The following is a 20,743-nucleotide window of genomic DNA, read 5'->3' on the forward strand; positions in this document are numbered from 1 at the left end:
TATTATAAAAAAACACGCATTTATAGGGCGTCAAAGAGACGACTCAGTAATGACGTATGATCGTTTTCCATATAATAATTGTATTTATTAATAATTCAGTGAAATGATCATATCGGGGATCATAATTATACACGTAATGTAAGGCATGCAGGGCTATGGGGTCGAATTACTCGTAGATTTCGTGTTACGTGTTTTTGCTGACCGGGATTAACCTTTTATTATAAAAAAAACACGCATTTATAGGGCGTCAAAGAGACGACTCAGCAATGACTATGATCGTTTTCAATTATATTTTATTTATTAATAATTCAGTGAAATGATCATATACACGTACTGTAAGGCAATTAAACATTTTGGCAGATTTTCTTCTATAACATGCAGCTACGTGTTTTTGCTGACTGGGGATTCCTCGTGTGGCGTATGATCGTTTTCTATTTATTTTTTTTCTTAAATAATTCAGTAAAATGATCTGTTTGTTTACGGCAATTAAACATTTTTGGTAGATGTTTCCTCAATAACAGCTAACTACGTGTTTTTGCTGACGAGGGATTCCCTTTTAAAAAAAAAAATACGCATTCTATAATGTGTGAAATAAGACAAATTAATGACCACCTACGACCGTTTTTCCATGGCAACGGATGTCGTATTATTTACTAAAATAATTTAAACGTTCTGAAGGCCTACCTACACGTGTCTGAGTATATTTAGGCCTACGTATCTGTCAGCGATAAGATGAAATTATGTATAAAAGATATTCATGTTTACTTTTAATAATTCAAGTTTTCATCATCACAGACTAGTGGGTATTTCAATTTCCGTGTACTACTATTCGTAGTAAATAATAGATTAATAACTATTCATAAATGAAAAAAAAATAGAATGCAGCACAGCTGACCACTGACATCTTCAACAGAGCCATATAAATAGCTCTGACCTTCAACAGGTTTTATATTTATTTATTTATATTTATTTATTTTATATTTAGGTTTTTTATATATATAACTCTTTATATATAATGGCTCTGTTCTGACCTTCAATGTAAAACAGCGCCCTCAAGTATTAACTTGACCTAATAACGACGTACCAAATACGATGAAATCTGTGCTTTTTTCGTACGAGTCTGTACATATTATTATACTTTTTAGGTCAATAGTTTTTGCCATTATAATATCGAACATATGATTGGTATCTAAAAATGTAATAAAACTGGGTTTAAATGTAATATAAATATACTTTAAATAGCATTAAACTTGGGTACGGGCCAGCCAATGATGGGTACGGGTCAGCCAATGATGGGTACGGGTCAGCCAAAATTTTGGGTACGAGTAAGCCAAAATTTGGGTACGAGTTGGTGGGTACGAGTTGGCATGGGTACGGGTTGACCTAGTATTAGGCTAGGCCTAGCCTAGGCGTTTTAGACTTGCTAGGCCTAGGATTGTTTGGTCGTTTGTTGACATAATTAACACAAAAGCAGGTGTGTTTATAAAATCCATAAAATTATTAAAAATCAAATGTTACTGTTTTTAATCAATGTGAATGAAATGTAGTAGGCCTTGGCTAGGGCTACCTTATTTGATTCAAATGACAGGAATTTATTTAGATGTTATATAAAACAAATAATGACTGTTTTGTATTCGTGTAATGGTACAAATAATGGCACTTGGTGAATGATGAAAGGTTATATTTCAACTCGGCTCATCGCCTCGTTGAAATATAACCTTTCATCATTCACCTCGTGCCATTATTTGTACCATTACACTCATAAACATTCATTATTTGTATATTACTGCACATCGAGCCATATACACTTAAATAAAACGATCAAAGATCCCTCCGTGTATGTTATAAACCACCCATGTCTAGATAGAAAATCGGTAACCTACCGCGTAATTCGGTAGGGTTGGCAGGTAGTTGTGACGTCATATATTATGTTACAACTGCTTAAATGGCATTATCCCATGCTAAAAAATGTAGAAACTGCAGGAAAACAATTTTCTAACAATTTCCTGTTGAAATGAACATGATATCCTAAGTTTTCAACTTCCTTGACAGAAAATGTCAGAAAAATGAAATAGAAACTTTGATGGGGATCTATTAAATATCTTACTTTGCCATAATTAAAAAAAGCGATTGCGTTTTAAGACAGAAGAAGCAAAAAATAGTGGAATAATTGGTACTTAAAGAAAACATCTTAAGGAGCAAATTTGCAACGTCTTTGTAATGCTCTGCACTTGCAAAGAAACAGGGGGATGCATTCTATTCGAAGCAAGAACTGTTCGGTCCAAAATTAAAAAAGACATCAGAAAAGCCAATGAAGTAGACTTGCTGTGCCTACATGTATGGTGGAAGTATTTTGACGGCGCCAACATTACATTTTCTATGTATGTACTTTGGATGGGAGACTTACTGTGATCCAACTCCATATTTAGGATGGGGTCGAATTATTAAATCCCAGACTCATTACAGAATTAAGAATCCTGTTTCTTTAAATATAATTGAGATATATGAGATATATATGCAGTTATAAAATGTTGCAGTTGCAGAAAATTAACTGGAATGTTCTATTGCATGTTGTGAAGGGTGGCCGAATAACTTCTGATACCCATGATCTTAACCTGGATGTGGTAAATGTTCTACTATTTTCATGAGATTAAAAACATTTTTTCCTTTCGGTTTCTATATTTTCCCCCTAGAATAATGCCAATTGAGCATTATTGTGACAAAATACATGACGTCATATGTCTTATGACATCATAGGTACGTTATATGGCAATTTAAATATGCTAATTATAAAGTTTAATATCACATTTATATCTACTCGCAATGCACTTAGGTGGTCTAAAACCAAGCGTTAAGGAGATATGGAGCTTCAAAATGGTATGATAAATAGCGGCCATTTTGAATGTATGCTAATTAACCCACTTCCTGACGTCCGATTTTGCTAAACTTTGGAAATAATGTTCATTTCAACAAGGAGAATGTCAAGAAACATGTTTTCTTGCAGTTCCTAAATTGTTCGCATAGTATAATGTCATTTAAACAGTTATAACATAATATATGACGTCACAACTACCATATGACGTCATAGGTACGTCATATGGGAATTTAAATATGCTAATTAGAATGTTTAATATCACATTTATATCTACTCGTAATGCACTTAGGTGGTCTAAATCCAACCGTTAGAGAGATATGAGGCTTCAAAATAGCAAATGGCGGCCATTTTGAATTTATGCTAATTAACCCACTTCCCGGTGTCCGATTTTGGTAAACTTTGGATATGATATTCATTTGAACCATATTTACCAGACAAAACAAAAAAAAATTCTGTTGCAATTTGTTCTAGGTTCACCCTATTTTTGACTTATCTTTACTGGACTAATGTAGCTAGATAAAATTTATCTCAAGATAATTGACGGAGAAAATAATGCTAAGGCAAGAATAAAAAATAAAGATTCTGCCAAAATCAATAAGATATGCATTATCTTAAATATTGTTATAGACCTACATAAAAATAATCGGGAAAAGAACTGAACGTAGTCAGGCCTCTAGTGTAGGGCTACTAGAGAGGTCTGTCTAGACTAGGTCTACATTCGTAGGTCAGTCACTCACAGTGTTGACTGGGTGTATCATTCAAATGATTAGATAGGCCTACATCAAATTCTTTCATTGTTTAACAAAATTAAAAGTGTTTGTAATATATATATATGGATCTAACAAAATGTAATATTGAATAAATATTTGTTTAAAAAAAATGTTTTGTAGCAAATTGGTTTATTTCATTGTCTCTATTGTGGTGGTGTTAAATAATATTATTACTCTGTGAACTTCACAATCATTTTGATAGATTTTTTATTTCTGGTTTACAGTTATTTGTCGACATTACAAATGTACGCCTATTATTTAAAAACCTGCACTATATAAAAATAATGTGTCTAGTAAAAATCTGGGCTAGTAAATATTTTAGACCATGGTGTAGCATATTATTTCAACTTTTTACAGCCCTGGAAAGCTAACTCCATTTTCATTACCACAATTAAACAGCGCGCACTTTACTATGCGTACAATATCATTGACGTGTTTTTTCTACTTTGGTAAACACTTGGTTTAGGTACCTATTATTCTATAAAATCAAGTAATTTTTATTTCCATTCCATTCAACCAAAAATGTGAATATAGCGGTTAAAAGATCATTATCGTCTAGCGCGTACAGCTTTTGTTTACTATGAAAAAACTACCATTTTCAACCTTTATAATAGTTCTTCCTACATCAAGATAATATAGTTCCACATACCATCAATACCATGTGCTTGTTTACTAAAAAAAATATTTATTTTAAGTGTTAAAAACAGAGTTTTATTCTGATATGAGCCCTTTATGATTCAAATATTTCATAGTAACAACTCATGGGCAATTCCATGTTAACTGCTACCATATAAGGTGAAAATTAGAATGTGGTTCTATCAACTTGTGCTACAGTTATATATCAATAGGAAGCTAGAAAACTCAATTTTTGTATAAGAGTGTTTTCATAAAACAAATGTGGAAATTATACACTTTTATGTAATAATATTAATTAATAAATTGTTATAAACTTTTAACCAATTTATATAAATCTATCTATACTTTGAGATCGGTTATAAAAGGTCAAACAATTTCATTTTTTTCCTCTGATACATGTCAATAAAAATAAAGTCAATAATTTAAACTTCGTAATCATAATTGTATGAAAATTAATTATTAAAATATTGTAATATCAAATGTCACGTCCGTTACAAAATAACAGAAAAAGTTTTATTATTTCTAAAATATTAGAGCTACAATTGTCAAAATCTTCAAAAGACATTTAGATTCAATGCTTGTTCTAATGTAACCAGGAAAAAAATGCAGTCCAAATATTAATATCATATTTTAGTGTCACAGACGTGACATATTGTTGTCACATGTGACAGAATGATAAAAGCCATGCTATTTTCCCTGGACTAAATAGTAAGTATCCTTGGCTAAACATTGTATGCTCATCAACATTCCAAAGCTCTCATTATACAGGTCTCATAAAAAGACCACCAGTGTCCTGTCTAAAATTTTAGTCACACTGACCTTTCAACAAATAAGTTTGCTGCTCTTTCTCACCAGCCTTTTTTTTTTGGGGGGGGGGGGGGGGATTTAGTCTACTAAAATACAGCAAAGGTAAATACTATTTATTTTTAATATTATTCAAATAATAAATTCAGTTAATAAAAATAAAATGTATTTAACTATAATTAAAAATTAAAAGTATCTGTTTTAATTATTTTTAATGAATGCAAAGTAATCTGTAATGATATATATTATTATTATATTATTGTTATAATAATATTAATTCAATTATTTAAAATAAAGATGGCGCCTGTTTTGGGGAAGGATCAGATGAAAAAGCACCAAGACAATCAATGTCTCAGGAAAAGAAAATGTTAATCAAGCTGAAAGATAAAGAACGCAAAAGAAAACATCGACTGAAAGTTGTGCTAACAGAGGAAGACCTAATCAGGAAAAGAGAGGCAAATAAAGAATGGCAAAGGAGGTCTCAGGCACGAAAGAAGGAAGTTGCTGCTACTACAATGAAACACCTACACGACCTAAGCAACGACCATAGTCAAATCGGTGGCAACAAGTAATAAAGCATTAAAGAAAGCTAATAATGCACTGCCAATTAGTCCACGAAAGTCATATCATATTGTAGAGCAGCGTGAATGTTCTTCTTATGTCACAAACACCAACAAATGCATGCCTATGCTATTGCTAAATACATGAAAATATGGAGCTACTGCTCAAGTTTTTAAATTTCAAACCAGTCACAAATACAAAAGATTTGATTGAGAAAGTTGTATGCATGTTAGGATCATGTATCCAATGCAATAATTTCCAACTATTTGAATTGCAGTCTCCTATGAGGATGATGGCCTTAGTAAATAAAATAACAATTTATTTAACCTCATTCAAAGAATGTCAATACTTTGTTAGTCCTGAGAGACAACTTGACTTAATCTGGAACACATGAGAAAAATAGTATGGAGTGCACTGCATTTTTAACTTTAAAGATTCAAAACAATTAAATTATTAAATATTACGTTACAAACTACTTTCTTCTGTTGTGTTGTTATGGTGATTAAACCAACAAAATTGTAGTATGTAATTAATTACTTATTTTTATAACACAATAAACCTAACAGTAAGACCATGAACTTATGTACTAGTCATAGTACTTACGCCCGTATTCTTAAACCGAACTTTAGTCATAGTTCGAAGTTCGACTTGAAAAAGTCCTAGTTCGAGCTATTACTTCAAAGAAGTAGTTGAAGTTTGCAGTACGACTTAATGAAGTCAAGGCTATACATTGGCCAATGATAAGAGAGTATTTGAGGAGGAGCAGACGAAATTTTGATATCACTTTCCATTTTCTTACAAAACTTTTTACACATCAGGACTATACATGAAAAATAATTGTAATCGTTAATTATTAGAACAAGATCAGTATTAATTTAACAGTGAAGTACTTTTGATTAACAACAAACAAAATCTACAAAATATGTTTAGGAACCATGGCGGTACGGTAACTTTCATATTTTCTAGGCCTCCAACAAAGTATTATCGCAACGAACCACATACTTCATAGCGTGACATTAACAAGAAAGCGCAAGGCCCCCTAAACATTCAATCGCGTGGTGAGTTTCCGCATCTCCAATTGTCGCTATGTATATTTAATTAAGCTATAAAAATAGATTTCATTCTTCAATATCTGGACAATATAACTCAATGACTGTTACATTTTTTATAAACCTCGTTTAAATACCATTTAGTCGGCGATTTAGCCTGCCTAGCTCTAGGACTAAAAAAATTGATCAAAATCCGTCTCGATTTAGCCGAGGTTGGCCTGATTTAGTTGTCGATTTAGTTGAAGTTCGGTTTATGAATTAAAATTAATTAAACGAACTGGCTGCCTCTACTCCTAGTTGTAAATCCAATCCCAATTCTATATTTACGCCGATATCGTGCCCCCTATAGTTTTTGATAAAATAACTAAGGTTATGATATCGGTGGATTGTAAGCCAGCTGGATGGCTAAATGGGTAGTGCTTGGGTCTCGCAATGTAATGCTGTAGCGTTAGGCTGGGGTTTGAAACTCGTTTTTGGTATTTTTTTTTTTTTACATTTTTGTTCATCGTCATCTTCTCTCATCGTTTTCCTAGAGGGATGTTTTTTTTCAGGTTACGAGGGCCGGAGGCCCGAGAAAGAGGGCCTTGGCCCGATCGGATCAATAGGCGTAGACATAGAATCTAGCTTGTGGATCTACGCAGCCACTGCGTTAATTAAAATACTTAAAATTAAAATTGTTTAAGTTTTAGCTCGAACTACAACTAAAGTCCGGGCGTTACTGTAATCACTACGCGAAATGTCGTAAAAGACGCACTGGGCGTTTCATAGAAATCACTGGCAGCCCAACCGGTCATATGCCGTCAACCAGTGCAGCGACCGAAACGAGTAACATCGCGACCGAAATGATCGTTTACCAACTAGCCTAGCTAGTAGGCCTAGCTAGCCTAGGCCTCTAATAATAAGCCTAGGCCTACTACTAGTACTACTAGGCTAGCCGTAGAGGCCTAGCCTAGTATTGTAGCTAGTAGTGTACTAAACTAGCTAGCCCTACATTACTACTTATAGGCTAGCTAGGCTAAATACTTACAAATAAAACCATAACACTAAACAGGATAAACTGCCAATGGTAGTTGTGGACCGAAAAAATAATTATTTTGTTTATTTTCTTTTCAAATAACCGCCACACGGTGTGTGTTGTCGAGTCGAGAATAAGTGAGAGTTTTAATCCGCGGTTTTTCCCTTAATAATAACAGATTGTCTATGCGGTAGGGCGCCGCCATAAGTCAGGATGTACTTAATTACAACAGTCTGGACCACCGGTAGTGTTTGTGACGGTCACATTAATCAAGCCTGGACCACCGTGTTGTTTTCACGAAGGATAGTTTAATAACATTTCTATATTTAATTTGTTTCTGGTAAAGAAATAAATATTGATTCAATTTAACTTTGTATCGATTAAACATTTTCACACAAAAATATCAAAGTGCTTAGAATAGCCTCAAATCGGATTTCAAGATGTTTTAGACCATTTTGAAAATTTCGATAAATCCTTTTCAAATAAAAACATTAAAGTGCACAAAATAGCTTAAAATTGAACTAGGAAACATTTTAGACCATTTTGAGCATTTCGTTATTACTTTCTTGCACAAAAACATCAAAGTGCACAGAATAGCTTAAAATCGCATTTGGAGACCATTTTGAGCATTTCGATAAAACTTTTCCGCACAATTGCACAAAAACATCAAAGTGAACAGAATAGCTTAAAATCGAATTTGGAGACCATTTTAAGCATTTCGAACAAACTTTTTCACATAAAAACTTCAAAGTGCACGGAATAGTTTAAAATTACATTAGGAGACGTGTAGGTCATTTTAACATTTCGAAAACTTGTTCACATTAAAACATTAAAGTTCACAAAATAGCTTAAAATCGAATCTGAAGACCATTTTGAGTAATTCAATAAAGCTTTTACACAAAAAAATCATCAAAGAGCTGAGAATAGCCTCAAATCGGATATGCAGAAGTTTTATTCCATTTTGAAAAAACTTTTTCACACAAAAACATCAATAAACTTATTTGATTATGACTATGATTTTTTGGCATTTTGAGCATTTCGATAAAATCTTTTTACAAAAAAAATATCAAAGCGCACAGAATAGATTCAAATCGCATTGAGCAATTCAATAGACTTGTTCACACAAAAACATAAAAGAGTAGCCTTGTCAAATCGGATTTAGAGAAGTGTTAGTTCTCACACAAAAACATCAATGAACTTTCTTTAAAAAAAATTCACAGAAAAACATCAAAGTGCACAGAATAGCCTAACTTTTTTTTAAAAGTTAAAATAATGAAAGGTCATGATCATTGTGGTCTTGAAAGTTGGCGATGAAGTGCAATTTTTGACATTGAGTTTTGAAAATTAGAGGAGTTTAAAAGTGTTGGTCAATGGCAGTTTATAAAAACTATGCCTATGACCCTTAAAAAATCGTATTTATAAATCATTTTGTAGTATAACTTCTAAACCGAAGATAGGCCTACTGCGGGCCAAAAATGACTTAGGCCTTCTTGCTCTCTTTTGAACTGATTCGATTTCTTTGAATTGAATTTAAGGTGGGATTCCAACTCGAGAAGCATATTCAGGAATAGGTAAACTTGCCCCAAGTCTGTAATTATTGTCTTTCTTTTTTTTTTATTTGTTTTTATTTCGACCGCGATTTTTGTCTGAAAATAAGTAATACACGTATGAAACGCCATATGTGCAAACATATTTATATTTTTACTAATATTAAGACAAAACTCCGTCTGGAGCCCAGACTAAGGAATAGGAGGCCGCACAAACATATTATTATTAATGAACTTTCACAATTGTTTGTATGGGAAATCCATTAGTGAGACCATGGAGAAATAAGTTAGGACGATAAGCACCCTGCATGGTCCTCGGTACTGTATAAGAGATTAGTGCAGAGGCCCTAGCTTTAACGTATACATTTACCGTTTAATACCTGGATCTATATGGGCAATTAGTGTCCTATAATATGGTGTTATGTGTTCGTTATTTAGAAACATTATGGTGTTCTTAATGATTCCTTTATCGAAAGTTAAGATCATTTTGTAAGTATACATTAGACTTAAACTGACTTTCTTTTAATCGTTGGATTGCTACAGAATTAAATAAATGAAGCTAAATTTGAAGCAGCAAGAAACTGAGTTGATTGGGCTAGGGAAGATTTGTAATTTTACAAAGCGTGACAACTTTATTACAATGAGCCTCAAATATTATAAAGTGGAGACGATATACCAAGTGCGAAATAGTCGCAATTATTTATTGCACTTTAAAATAACCATTCTCCATTTGAATGTTGCTTGCTAGAGTAGCCTACTATTCATTACTCGAGAAATAGGATTACTTAAACTTTTAAATATTTTGTAGACTTTAAGCTCAAATACCCTGTAGGCCTATACAGATCAGAAATAAAAAAGAAAGCCCCCATCCTCGCAGCATCTGTCCTCAAATATCTTGACAAACACTAACAGACAGAAAATCCTATTTTAGTGCAATTTTCGTTTTCTTTGAATTAATATTTTTATGACATAGAATTGTGTTATTCTGAAAAAAAAAGGGATCAATCAATATGTAATGTGAAAACATTATTTTGCTTCCTCTTGTAAAAGTATGTTACGTAAAAATACGAGGTATTGAAAGAATACTGTATTGTAACATTCAGTACAAAATACACAACGATGCCACTCGTCATAGTTTAATCCTAAGTGTTTATTTCTTATTTCTTCAAGAAAATTGATTCTTAGTTACACCAATTGTAGTTCAAATGATTTTAATTAAGCCGAATAAAATTAAAAATGCGGGACGGACATATCATAGGGGCACATGTACCTATCGTAAAAATATGTCAACATCTTCCATCTTGTTTGCTAACATGTATAAGTCATCATTGAAACTATTTTATACAAAACTTTAGTAAATTAAATCAGTTAAATTACAAGAGCATGAAAATATTTGATTTGATGCTTACCATTGTAACATTTATTTTGAATTTTCTGTGTAACATGTGATGATAATAAATAATGTCAATTTCATTTTTTTAACAAATTAGTTTAATTTAGTTTAATGTAATTAAATTTCACATTGTTTAATATGTCATTTTACACTGTTGCTCAGATACTAAGGTGTGAATCAATATAATGAAGCTCCTGTTTCACATCATTGGTCCAGGATTAGATTGCACTTGACCTGATAGCAACCTTTGACAAGAATAATGTTACAGAAATTAATGTATTTACAGCAAAAAAATTACACTATAATATACAGTACAGACAATACAAGAGTCTCTAAAAAAGCGGAACTTCCCCAAAACCTCACTTTTCTTGAGGTAAAAAAAATCATTCAAAACGCATTCAAAATAAAATAATTTCTCGAAAACCAGACATATTTGTCCAGCCAAAGGTTTCCCGGTATTTGGAGTGTTGACTGTATTACTATGTATTTTTGTAACAAATAGTATTAACTTTAAGTCATTAAAAAAATATTCTATTAAATAAGTTAACAATGTTTGTTCCATCATATTTGTCATAACATTCTTTAAACATTGCACAGGTGGCTGGATTTTCATCAATGTGCTGCATTTTAATACTTTTTAACAGCAACAAAACTTTACACAATTGTGGTGTTTGTGGCTTTACTCAATATCATTAAAAAACACTTCAATTTGAATCCTAAGGAGACATATTTGAATTGCGTAGAATCTCATCTAAAGATATATACATTAACTATAGTAAAAAATATTAACAAACAATATGAAATGAAGTAGAATACCAAACAGTACACTGAACACTACTGCACATTATTAACAAATATATACATTCAGGTTTAAATTGGCAAATGAATTGCTAGCCATTTCAACTATTGCCAAATAAAATGTTGCCTTAAATTAAAGGAACAGTTTAACTGTATAGCAAAGATTAGCTTTTAAATCAGAGAGAAAACCTCTAGAATAAAAACAATTAAATAAGTGTATGGCTTCAGCTTCACTAACACACTTTTATTTACAATGGCCCTTCAAAATACTTGGAAATATAATCTAAAGCTTGGTTCCCACTTGGACGCAACAAAAGTAATTTGACCATGGATCATTAAAACTGTAGCTTGTGATTGGTCAACTCACTTGCATTGACATGGCCTCAAACTGATGAGCAAATCAATTTCTGTGTAACATGTGATGATAATAAATAATGTTAATTACTGTAGTTTAATTTAGTTTATTCCTACTTCGTTACACTAATTGTAGTTAAAATGATTTTAATTAAGCTGAATAAAATTAAACATGCGGGAAGGACATATCACAGGGCTGAACTCTCGTAAGAGAATGCCTGTGCGAATCTGTACCTATCGTAAAAATGTCAACATCTTCCATCTTGTTTGCTAACAAGTCAATCTTTTTTTTTGGTCAACTCACTTGCATTGTGCCTATGTCGTTGTATTGAGTCCAAGTGGAAACCAAACTTAATGTTCTCTAAATCACTATAACTCAAATGGAGGTGGTGAGCTACTTCCAATGGCCTGGGAGAGCAACAAGTTTCACAATTCTCCATTTCGTTTGTATATTACTTTTCTCACTGGTAAGAAATTGCTGTTAATGCAATTCTAGTGAAATTGATCACTCAATAATTTACACTGTAAATTACCATTAACTATTTAAAATTATAGTAATTTATTTTCAATAAACTTAATTCATTTTTCGCTTATTTAAAAGCTACTATTAATTAATTACATCACAAAATGTCAAAAGGCTAAGCCTATTTTATGTGTAAAATATCTTGAGGGCGCCGTTTTCGTTTGTTGAAGCGGTCTTCTTGGTAATTGCTTGACATGTCATCTGTATAATCCGGAAAAAATTTCTTCAGCTGTTTCAAAAAGAAACGTTCAATATTTCTAGCAACACGGCCAATATCTGATGTTTCCTGTAATGACAGTAGTTTTAAAATGCTTGTTATTAAAATGACAAGGTTACATTTATATAATTTTGTAACAAGTCACTTGAGTGTATCTTTACTATTTGATTGGTTAATTACGTATCAGTTTAATGAACTGTACTATTGAACGTAAAAATATTAAGAAACAGGTTATTGAATGATCAGCGTGAACCGTCTATAACTGTTTTACTCCAAAATTGGAGCGCTAACCGCCCCCACCCCCTTTTTTTTTTTTTAAGTTCAATTTAGAACAGTAGGTTTGGTATACTTCATTGAACAGACAGAATATTTCATTCATTGCCATCCTGACTGTCCTATTTAACTCAGCTCTACTTCATTAAACAGTCAATCTTTTTTTAACTCTGGAAATATTCTAAAAATTCAACTCATAAACTATTCACTATTTGTACCATATTATTCAAATAAACGCCCCAGGCTTTATTATAATGTGTTATATACACCTAAGTTATTAATATAATTAAAGAATATTCGTACAATAGTTATTAGTTGCTGGGTGGAAAGCTTAACAAAGGATTAACAAAGCTGACACGCCCACATGCACAAAGACATCCATAAAAAAGCGACAAATATGAATGAATGAGGTACTTACGCCATTAAAAAGTAAACAATTACTAAACATTAACTTGACATCTTCTACAAAGTCATCTAATGTTTCATATTGTGCAACTGATGTTGGCTTTAACTTCTCTTTAATTGTCACCAACTCCATTGGTTTACTTATTACTTTGTAATAGTTAGGAACCTAAACAAAATGAATCAATCAATCAATCAGTTTTCCATAATATAATTCAAATTTAAAACAGAAAACAGATTTTTAATCTATAGCATGAATATGATAAGAAAAGTACCAATACTACAATCTACATGCTCAAAATCATTGTACATATAGAAAGTGAATCTTCCTATCTAAATAATATTCAATCAAACTAGATGTGCTGAAGTATATTCAGCCACTGTGTAAATGTTGAAGTCATGTTAAAAATGTTGTATGAAACCCTGTAACACTTACTGTTCTATCAACCGGTTCATGAAATGGGTAACTTGATGGGTGGCAAAACAGTTCAAGCAAAATACGTTCACACGCCTAAAATGAATAATGAAACAACAATATTATATAACAGCTATCCATTAAATAGGCCAAGTATTCTTTTATTTGACTCACTTCACACTTACCAAGAAAGCCCCCATGTTAGGTGGAAAAGAGGCTTTGTTTAATTGTTAACACCAATTGTGTTTAAGTACAAATAAAGAATTCTAAATATACATAATGATGATAATTAATGTTGAAATAATGTTATTGTTTGGAGAATGTATTATATTTTTATACTGTATAGAAAACCCAGCTCGTGTAATTAATGTACAAAGTAGTTTTCATTATGTCTGAAACCATCCTGAAACATACATCGGTGGATTTAAAATACAATATTAACATTTAAAGATGTATTGTCCCCCAAAAACATGAAAAATGAAAATTAATTAAATCAGACTTTGAATATGTTATTTTGTAGTTTTAATAAAGTTAATCACTTCCGATGAAAAAAATAATGTTTTCACTTTAAAATGACAAAATAAATGGTTAAATTCAACCAAAAATCCATTGGCTGGCAGCCAATTTGAGAATTTTTTGCTTTAAATCACATTTTTTCACGTAAATACATTTTTTTTCGATCCAATTTTTGGTCAAAGTGGATAACTATTGTGTTACATTAATCTGGAATATTAAAAAAAAAATTTTCTAAGAATTATTTTTTCAGGGGGACAATACATCTTTAAATGAACTGAAGAAAGGAAATAATATGTGTATTTTTTTACAATTTCATATTGTAAATCAAAACATAGAATTGAAAAAATAAAAACTATAAACGAATAATAAACCATAATATAGCTTACTGCTTGGTACTTTTGCGATAATTTATCTTGAATTTTTCGCTTTTGCGAACCATTTATTGTCTCAGTTTCATCATCATCTTCAAAGTTTTTACATAGAGTACATTCAAATGCGTCACTATAAAACAAAATGTTAAACAGCCATATTTTACGTAATAAATAATGACAATGAATTGAATAACACCAAGTGAAAATCTAAAAAGGTTAGAAAATTGCCGTTATCTACAAGCACAGTATCATTATTTACCGACAAACCAAGTTGATATCTTTATAGATAAATAACATTAGGTATTTTACAGTAAATTAGACTAGAGGTACTGTACTGTATCTAATCTACACAGTTTATAAAGTTGACAGATTAAAGTATATAATCATGCTGTCAGTAAATGTGAGAAATGATGTATTGGATGATAAACACTTTGAGTGTAGACACAAATGAATACACATTTCAGCATGTTCCCATCGGATTCACCCCTTTGTACCGTACATAGAATAAAAATGGTAATCTTAATTGAATATTTTTACCTTGGTGTGTCTGGAAGCGTCGGAATATGACAATTAAGATGAAAAACACGAGGGCAGCTATCACAGCATAGTAGGTCTCCTCCATTTTTACACACAGCACACCAATCTTCATTAGGATCATTACTATCTTGACTAGATGAAAGGCCTGCTTTTTGCGGTACTGTTTTAGTAGGTGCTTCAAAAGTTGGTTTAGTTGTAAAAATTGACTACAGAAAATAAAATAATTATTTTATGTTCAGTATATACTTGTCAAATATTATTGTTATCATGGCCATTATTCATTTCTTAATTAAATTTATTTCACAATTGTGCTGCAGAGTGATTGGCCGAGCAGATAAGACAGTGGAAGTGTAATATATAGGGGGTTCGAAGCTCACTCGCTCCATGGATTTGGAGGTAGAATAGGACTATAAACCGTAGGTCCACTGTACACAAAAATAATCATGTGCACTTGAAAGAACCTGTAAATTAGTAATGTTACAAATAAAAGTTGTCAAATACATCTGAATTTAATTGTTTTTAATTTCTATTTAATTATAATAAATTGTAAAACTGACTTACATCTACAGTGTTATCAATACTAAATGATGGTCCTTGAATGTCAGGAGAACTGGTACTTGGTAAATCATTTGATGATGGTGGTGGTGGCTGGCTACCTGTTTTAGCCATCATAGCACAAGATGATGTCTCTTCACTTTTTACTTCCCCTTTTACTTGAAGACTGACAACATTCTCAATGCGAATTGGAGCAAAGGATACCCCACTGTCACTTGAATTCTCAGAATTCCTACAAATAAAGAATAATATTTTATTAAAATTGGTAATGTTAAACATATCAGTATTACTGTAATTAAAACATAATGATGGAAGTTTTTCAGTGTACTAACAAATGTTCAAAGTTAAACAAACAGCCATTTACTTTGCTTGATTTTCTCTAGCCAAAGCCTGGCCATCAGGTTTGTCAACAACAAAAGGAGAGGTAGCCGGTGGATTTTGCACTGGCGATGTAGGCTCTTTCTTGAGTTCTATCAATGGTGTATTCGGACTTGCTGATGCAGAAGAACTGGCGGCACCTGGTGAACTATTATTTGTACTTTGTACTGGTGCTACATGTGACATCATATTCAATCTTTCTTTAGGTATTAGATTGTCAACCCGCTCTCTATAGAGAGGATTGTGTACTAGATTACTATTATGAATTCCAGCAAATCGGGAGTTTGTCTGGTTTTTCGTTTGAGATAACATTTGTATAGCTTGCGATGTTTGCGGTAATGTTGTAACAGTTGTACGTTGTAGATGGATTGGAGCCACTGCCTGCATCGGATAAGAACCACGATTGTGTCCCATTGCAAGAGAAAAATTTGGTTGCACTTTAAGATGAGGGTTTGGTGCTGTTGAAGACTGATGGTTAATATCAAGTGGTTGTTCTTTCACTACTAATGTACCAAAATTCTTTATTTGGGATAATGACTGACTGGTCAAATTCAACAGGTAATTAATATCTAAACCAGTAACTGGTAGTCTTGTACATCCAGTCCTTAACACAAGAATCAATTGTTTGATTATCTGTTTCTTAGTTTGTAAAAGTGCAATATTACTGGAAGACTGAACAGCTTGCGATGTAAATTTAAGACAATGTTGCAATATTTTCTCTAGTTTGACAGCCTCCTGCATTTGCAATGACAACATGCTTCGCTTTTTGTCGCACTGTGTTGTTAATTCAGAAATAGACCGGCGTGCACTTTCATTAATTTCGTGTACAATTTTTGATGTCAGGTTTTGGATACTCCTGACTGTGTGCTCTTGTTTTTTATTCACTTCATTAATCTTCATGTTAATAGTGTCTTTTGTTTTTGTGATTGACTGCTGTTTCTCTCCTAATTTATTTACGAGCACTTTTAAAGATGACTTATGACGTGCAGATGCCTCGCTTACAAATTGATATCTAGAAAATAAACATATGCAAATTAATTAGTTAATAGGATATCATTCAGTACAAAAATGGGAAAGCAAGACTGAAAACAAAATAGGATAGGCAGTATAACAAAGTTATTTCAAACACCAGGCCTTGTCTCTTAAACTGCCCTTGAGGAGTGCGATTTACAACACGCTTAAATTTGGTAAACTTCTACACACGAAAATACAAACAGCACACCTACAGCACCCCTGAATGTATTGAGGAATGCAATTTGTAGCACACCTATGATTTTCAAAAGACAAGGTCTGAAACACACTTAGAAATACAGTAAATCATTTTAAAATATCACATTAAAGTAAGCATAAACTATAACGTCATCTGACTATCCATACTTGTGTTCTTTATGATACAAAAGCTGGCAGTCCCGGCAAGTTAACCTGTCACATGTCTCACAATAAAGTTGTAGTTGTTCTTGTTTATGATTAGGACAAAACAATGGTTTGTCGCCAACACGAGCTAGCGCTCTTTCTGCATCTGTTTTCCGACTTATGATATGGTCCTTGGTGACACGTACTCGGAAATGGGCCTGGACGCACGCATCACAAAGCCATTCCTGACAATCTTGACAATATGATGTAGCTTCAGCACTGTCTTCACAACTTGTACATAATGTCTCTTTATTTGTTTCAGACTTGATAGCAGCAGAAATGATAAAGTAATCATCAATGATATCAGTGGAATTACGGCATTCTTGGTTGCAAACAGGACACCTTGATGCTGAAGAAACAACAAGAAAATTTACAAATCAAATGTAAACAAAATAAATGGAATGATTAGGCATAGGTTAGAAAAGAAACTTTAATATAAGACTTATAAATAAATAAATAATACAGACAGTACAGTAGGCCTAGGCCCTATCTAGCTAGTAGAGTAACTCAGTAACACACACAAAACAATTCAATAATTTATTAATGAAAAAAATAATTTAATGAATAATACTGTTGTGTTGAATTAATAATTAATAATTGCTCATTCATATAATAGCTTATACTTAGACTCAGTACAGAGTTCTATTTAACGTAGAGGATCATTGATGGTGATACTGATTGACAGACTAGGCCTAGGCCTGGGCCCTTGGTTTTATGTATGCCCGGTCTCACAAACAAACAGTTACTTACTCGAGGTATCTGGAATCACTAGAATGCAGGTCTTGCAGACTGTATGAAGACAAGGCATCAACTTTGGTTGCCTTGATGCCAACTCTTGCTTACAAATTGGACACGAAGGAATGCTCACATGATCCATTTTTAACAAATTCAATCTAAGTATTCATATGAATATAATATTTACATGATAAATAAACAAACAAAAACGTAAACAAAATACTGTACGTCTATTTTCTACCGCGTAAAGTTGCTCGACATCCAGCAGAGGCGGCCACCACCATTTTTAAAATTTCAGGCTTTTTGATTGAAAAAAAGTATTAAAATTATATTGCTGTGTGCAAACAATTAATCAACAAATAATTTTAAAAATATATAATATAAATAAAACATTATTTTCAGTTTGGTTTGTGTTTTTTATCGAGTGGTAAAAACTTACTATTGATTGTAAAAAAAATGTATGTAATTTGACCTTTGCGTTAACTCAGCTGACCTTTTCATTTCGGCAAAATTGCAAAATGGTATGTTGTTTCAAATTAGGTTAACAAAATCGAGTAAAATCCCACAAATATACAACTAAATGGAAAATATCTTGTTGAAATATTATACATCTGGTATAATTTAACATATATAGCATAGTATTTTTCAAAATATAAGTAATATGACCATCGAAATATAAACTGTTAATGTTACTGTTTACGTGGTGTATGTGAAAACAGTTTACTTTATTTGTTTAGACCACCAAACTAAAGAAGACCCGAAAATTACGAGGCCATGTGAGCCATGGGCATGGACGTATCGGTAAACATCGAAAGCATCCTGGTGGTCGTGGTAACGCCGGTGGTCAACATCACCACAGGATTATGTTTGATAAATAGTAAGTTTGAGCTAGCTAGGCCTACATTACAAACAAGTACAATGCATGCCTTACCTAGCTTACCTTTAGGTTAGAGTAGTAGGGGCCTAGGCCTAGTAGAAGTGTTACCGATGGTAGCTAGGCTACTTGACAGGCCTAGCCAAAGCTACCCAACAGACAGCTCTACTAAAAAAAAACACAAGCTACATTTTATTATATTATTAAGTTATTAATTAATAAATAATTATCATTACTTGCATTATTACTAATAATGTAGGCCTATCTACTACAGGATATTGTAACTTATTATAAAGTAAGTAAGATTATTGAGCTTTGGTTTTATCAAATAATACTGAAAAATGCTTTGCGCAGTTTGAAATTGAGTATTTTGATTTATTCAAATTGCTCATAACGCTAACATTTTTAGCACTGTGATATGACACAAGCTATGCTGTGACTATCTATTAAAGCCATTCAATAAAGGCAAAGGTAAATTAATCCACACATTCGGCTCATTTACAGCAATGAGATTTTATAATCTATTAGTTGTTTACATCAAATGTTGAGCGCCCTCTATGTATTGATAGATTGTCATAAGCACAGCTTGTGAAGTATGTAAATTACGACTTGTCGTAAGCATGACACATTGTATTTTTAAGAAATACTTTTGATTTGATCCAAATACTTTCATTTTGTTAATAACACATCCAATTAAATTGAATAATGTCTGACTATTAACCAATATGTTTTATTCTTCAGCCATCCAGGTTATTTTGGTAAAGTAGGAATGAGACACTTTCATCTTACAAAGAATAAGTATCACAGACCTGCCATCAACTTGGATAAGATCTGGTCTCTAGTAAGTGAACAGACAAGAACAAACGGAGCAAAGAATACAGACAAAGCCCCAGTCATTGATGTAGTCAGAGCTGTAAGTAAAAATCTGTTTACTGTATAGTACAATTGTAATTAACTACAGATAAATACAAGCACATTATAAAGAAAAACTTTTTATACTGGCCACCCACTGCTCTCCCTCGTCTGGGATTCCTGACTGGCTCCATTTTATAGTCATTAATAAAAAAAACTTGGTTAAATATGTTATCTTCCGACTGGCACTTCTGACATGCTGTTGAAAACCTCTATGTTAAGAAGTATTAACTGAGGGCTGAAATGCAATGTGTGATTTAGCGAAAGTCAGCCATATTTTCTTATGATTTTATTTTTCCTTTCAGGGATATTACAAAGTTTTAGGAAAAGGTGTTCTGCCAAAGCAACCAGTGATTGTAAAAGCAAAGTTCTTCAGCAGAATTGCCGAGGAAAAAATCAAGAAGGTTGGCGGGTGTTGCGTTCTTGTCGCATAGATGACAGTATTAAACTGTTATTAATAAAATTGTAATAAAAAATTAGATCGTGTACAAGCACTTGTTGTTTCAGAGTTTCATTTTATTTATTGCATTAGCCTGTTTTCGCATCGTCCTGTGTGTTTCACGCAAGCCTCATCCTAGATCGTAGACGCTGTAAACACAGGCTTGGCAGACGTGTTCAAAAGGATGAACTAAAACGTCAAAGTCAGAGGGCTTGGATGGAAAATTATTTCACAGTTTATGCATACTATATAATTTAAATACAATATGGTTTTTACAGCTAAAATGAAAAACATGGACATTTTCTTCACACTACTGATTGGCCATTTTTTGTTGTTGAAATTTTTAAAATGACTCTTGTTCTGAGACGGAATGTTAAATCA

At 32.4% G+C, this 20,743-nt stretch overlaps 2 protein-coding genes across 2 annotated transcripts; one reads left to right on the forward strand and one right to left on the reverse strand.

The window, feature by feature from the left end:
- Window positions 1-10,378: 10,378 nt before the first annotated feature.
- Window positions 10,379-18,409, reverse strand: LOC144848014 (E3 ubiquitin-protein ligase TRIM33-like). The gene is made up of 9 exons (XM_078704675.1): window positions 18,153-18,409; window positions 17,367-17,751; window positions 15,976-17,001; window positions 15,618-15,843; window positions 15,057-15,262; window positions 14,535-14,649; window positions 13,654-13,728; window positions 13,234-13,386; window positions 10,379-12,611 (listed from the first exon to the last, which is right to left on the reverse strand). Exons 1-9 carry the CDS (start codon window positions 18,277-18,279, stop codon window positions 12,447-12,449), a joined length of 2,478 nt encoding a protein of 825 aa, XP_078560801.1. The 5' UTR covers window positions 18,280-18,409; the 3' UTR covers window positions 10,379-12,446.
- Window positions 18,410-18,603: 194 nt separating this feature from the next.
- Window positions 18,604-20,417, forward strand: LOC144847699 (large ribosomal subunit protein uL15-like). The gene is made up of 4 exons (XM_078704189.1): window positions 18,604-18,658; window positions 18,875-19,014; window positions 19,753-19,924; window positions 20,229-20,417. The coding sequence occupies exons 1-4, from the start codon at window positions 18,656-18,658 to the stop codon at window positions 20,355-20,357; spliced, it is 444 nt and encodes a 147-aa protein (XP_078560315.1). The 5' UTR covers window positions 18,604-18,655; the 3' UTR covers window positions 20,358-20,417.
- The last annotated feature ends 326 nt before the right edge of the window (window positions 20,418-20,743 follow it).

The sequence above is a fragment of the Antedon bifida genome, chromosome 7, assembly GCF_963402885.1.
Source record: "Antedon bifida chromosome 7, ecAntBifi1.1, whole genome shotgun sequence".
NCBI classification, from domain to species: Eukaryota; Metazoa; Echinodermata; class Crinoidea; order Comatulida; family Antedonidae; genus Antedon; species Antedon bifida.